Genomic DNA, 2,650 nt, shown 5'->3' with positions numbered 1-2,650 from the left:
TTTTCTTAAACGTTGCTTTTTAAAATATCTCGAAAAATATTCAACGTAAATAACTCTATTAGGGCTCATATTTTAGCAAATTTACTATTCTTTAAATGACGTTCTCTTAGGTTTTCTTGTGTTGTTTTAACATATACAGCTCCGAATGAAAAATTAATGTTTTTTTAAGGCTTTGAAAGAGCCGCCATTTTTTATTCCCCCTACCTATACTCGGCAGACTCATCAGTTTTGACAATTAATTATACATAGTTTTCATTAAAGCAATTAAAAATGGGTTGAGATAACTGCCTTTTTTCTCCTCTTGGGCTCTTGTACTAATTGATATTCACGTGGTCCTTAGAGGCCGATACGTTATAAATATATTAAAACTTTATTACTTTTTTTAAGTTATAAATATTATCAGTATAGAAAAAGTGTGTGAAAAGAAAAGAAAAATTTTTTTTTTTTGTTAAATAAGTTTATGTTAAACAGTGTTTTTTATTTTATTTTTATTTTTTATTTTTATGTTATTTCAGTAAGGTAGAGAAGTTGCTTAGGATATTGGTGTGCAGCCTGGTGGTTCTGTTAGCAGATGGCCTCCCTCAAAACTCATGGTACTATGGAGGTAAGTTATCACATAATTACTTCTATAAAATATTTTTATTTATTTATTTATATTTACTACTGTATAAAAATTACAACTAGTAAATTTGATCATAATGAAATAATGATAATGATATGATACAGCATGTTGAGAAACTACCCAGTAGTAGAACTCTAAAAACAGTTTACATTATAAGGTCAGGAGACCATCTTCTTTTCAGGCGCCTTGGAAGATTGCCAGCAGTGGAAGAGGAATCAAGGTTAGAAACTAGTGGGTTTGGGTGGTTAGGGAGTTATAATGGAAGAAATGATATCGGATTCGGGCTAGATCGGTTACATAAGGAACATTAAGGTCTTTTGGATGGTTTTGTTAGTAACAAAATAAGGAACATTGAGGATATTATGAAGGATTTTGGATTGTAAGGATTGGATACGAGCGGAATTCGAAGGTTTAGTGGAGCCCTAAAGCTCAACTCCGTATGTCCAGATTCTATAAAACATAAAAATATTTTATATATAATCTTTTCACTTTCTTGAGACTGGTATTTATTGTTTAAATAAATCAATTGAAATCCATGTCAAGTCTCAATACTCTTTAGTATGTCATCAACAGTCCAACGTTTCGGCAAATTTGGCCTTCTTACAATTAACAGCTCTTATTATACATTCATTTATGACAATTTTAGCAATAACATTATTATTAATAATTTAACATTCCTTAAATATAAATTTATACCTCACATCCAATTATTAAAAACGTTTTGCAGGCTATTCTGCCCCGGTCATTAATACTTGAGTGTAAGGAAGGATAAAAATAGTTTGCTGATAAGATAGCTTGGTATTAAATTGATCTAAAATTAAAGGTTTTAAAAATTTACAAAATTTTGACAAAATAGGTAAGTAGACATAATCTAAGGAAAGCTTATTAATAATTAATATAATTCCTTGAAGTTTTCATGTCTCACAGTCTTCATGTCTTATATTGTATAAGTTTTCATGTCTTATATTGTGGAATATAATTAATGACCTGGGCAGAATAGCCTGCAAAGCGTTGTTTAAATTATTGGATGTGAGGTTTAAATTTATATTTGAGGTATGTCAAATGATTAATAATAATGTTGTTGTTAAAATTGTTACAAATAAATGTATAATAAAAGCTGTTAATTGTTAGATTGTCCCTGACGATGGCCGAATTGGCCGAAACGTTAGACTGATGATATAATAAAAAGTGTTGAGACTTAACATGAATACCAATTGATTTATTTAAAAAATAAAAAATATTATCACAAAAGCATTTATATTAAATTTTGTATTTGATTCTCTTGTTTACATTCTATTGTTTAAGTTGATTACATCGTCTAACTTTTTTAAAATTCCTTTTATGATATGCATGTGGGAGCGCGGTGACACCGTGGTAAGGCACGATGCTATTAACTCCAAGGACCCGGGTTCGAATCCGGCTGGGTAGAAAAAAATTGTCTGTTACACTGTAGTCGTGAGTCAACCCTGTAAGTTCTGGAACCCTCCTTGAGTCTTCCCAGCCTTATAAATTAGGTAATAATTTTGCGGTCGAGCGTGATTCGGGCCAATTCACCTCCTTGCACAACCGCTTATCTAGTAACAGTACTTCCTTACAAAGTACTGAACCTCTGGCCATTACAAGACCATTACAGTCTTAGTTTAATAGTTCCGGCGTTGGTAACTTCTGCTTGAAGGGAGTTTCGATAGTTGGTACTTCTATGTTCTTGAAGGTCCTAATCGAATAATTTAAGGTTAGCCTGATAATATTGGTGGTGCTTCCACCTGAAGTACACTTATCATTGGTATTTGGATAATGTTCTATCTAAAGTCAACAAATCTCCTACGGGAAAGTTATTATGTAAACATTATTATAGTAGCTTCACAAATGTAGATGAGCTAAATTTTAAAATTAAAATGTTGATTCGTAACAGCTATCTAACAGAGAAAAAGTTAAATTTTAAAATAAACTATATAAGTTTTTGGTGTAAAATTTTAATTTAAAAAAAAAGTTACTTTTTTATATTGTTTATTTATTAATTATTATATA

The 2,650-nt window shown here is 30.5% G+C and overlaps 1 protein-coding gene across 1 annotated transcript in view; it reads left to right on the top strand.

Moving 5' to 3' along the window:
* The first annotated feature begins 717 nt into the window (after positions 1-717).
* LOC106683762 (trypsin-1) overlaps positions 718-2,650 on the top strand; it is a 28,422-nt gene continuing 26,489 nt past the window's right edge. Inside the window, exon 1 of the mRNA XM_067047336.1 lies at positions 718-853. Within this exon, the coding sequence (XP_066903437.1) occupies positions 718-853 (136 nt within the window). The remainder of the gene's footprint in view (positions 854-2,650) is intronic.

Source organism: Halyomorpha halys, unplaced genomic scaffold (genome assembly GCF_000696795.3).
Source record: "Halyomorpha halys isolate HHAL.00 unplaced genomic scaffold, Hhal_1.1 Scaffold515.1, whole genome shotgun sequence".
NCBI lineage: Eukaryota > Metazoa > Arthropoda > Insecta > Hemiptera > Pentatomidae > Halyomorpha > Halyomorpha halys.
The sequence above is the reverse complement of the archived record's forward strand: the minus strand, read 5'-3'. Positions and strand labels throughout refer to the sequence as shown.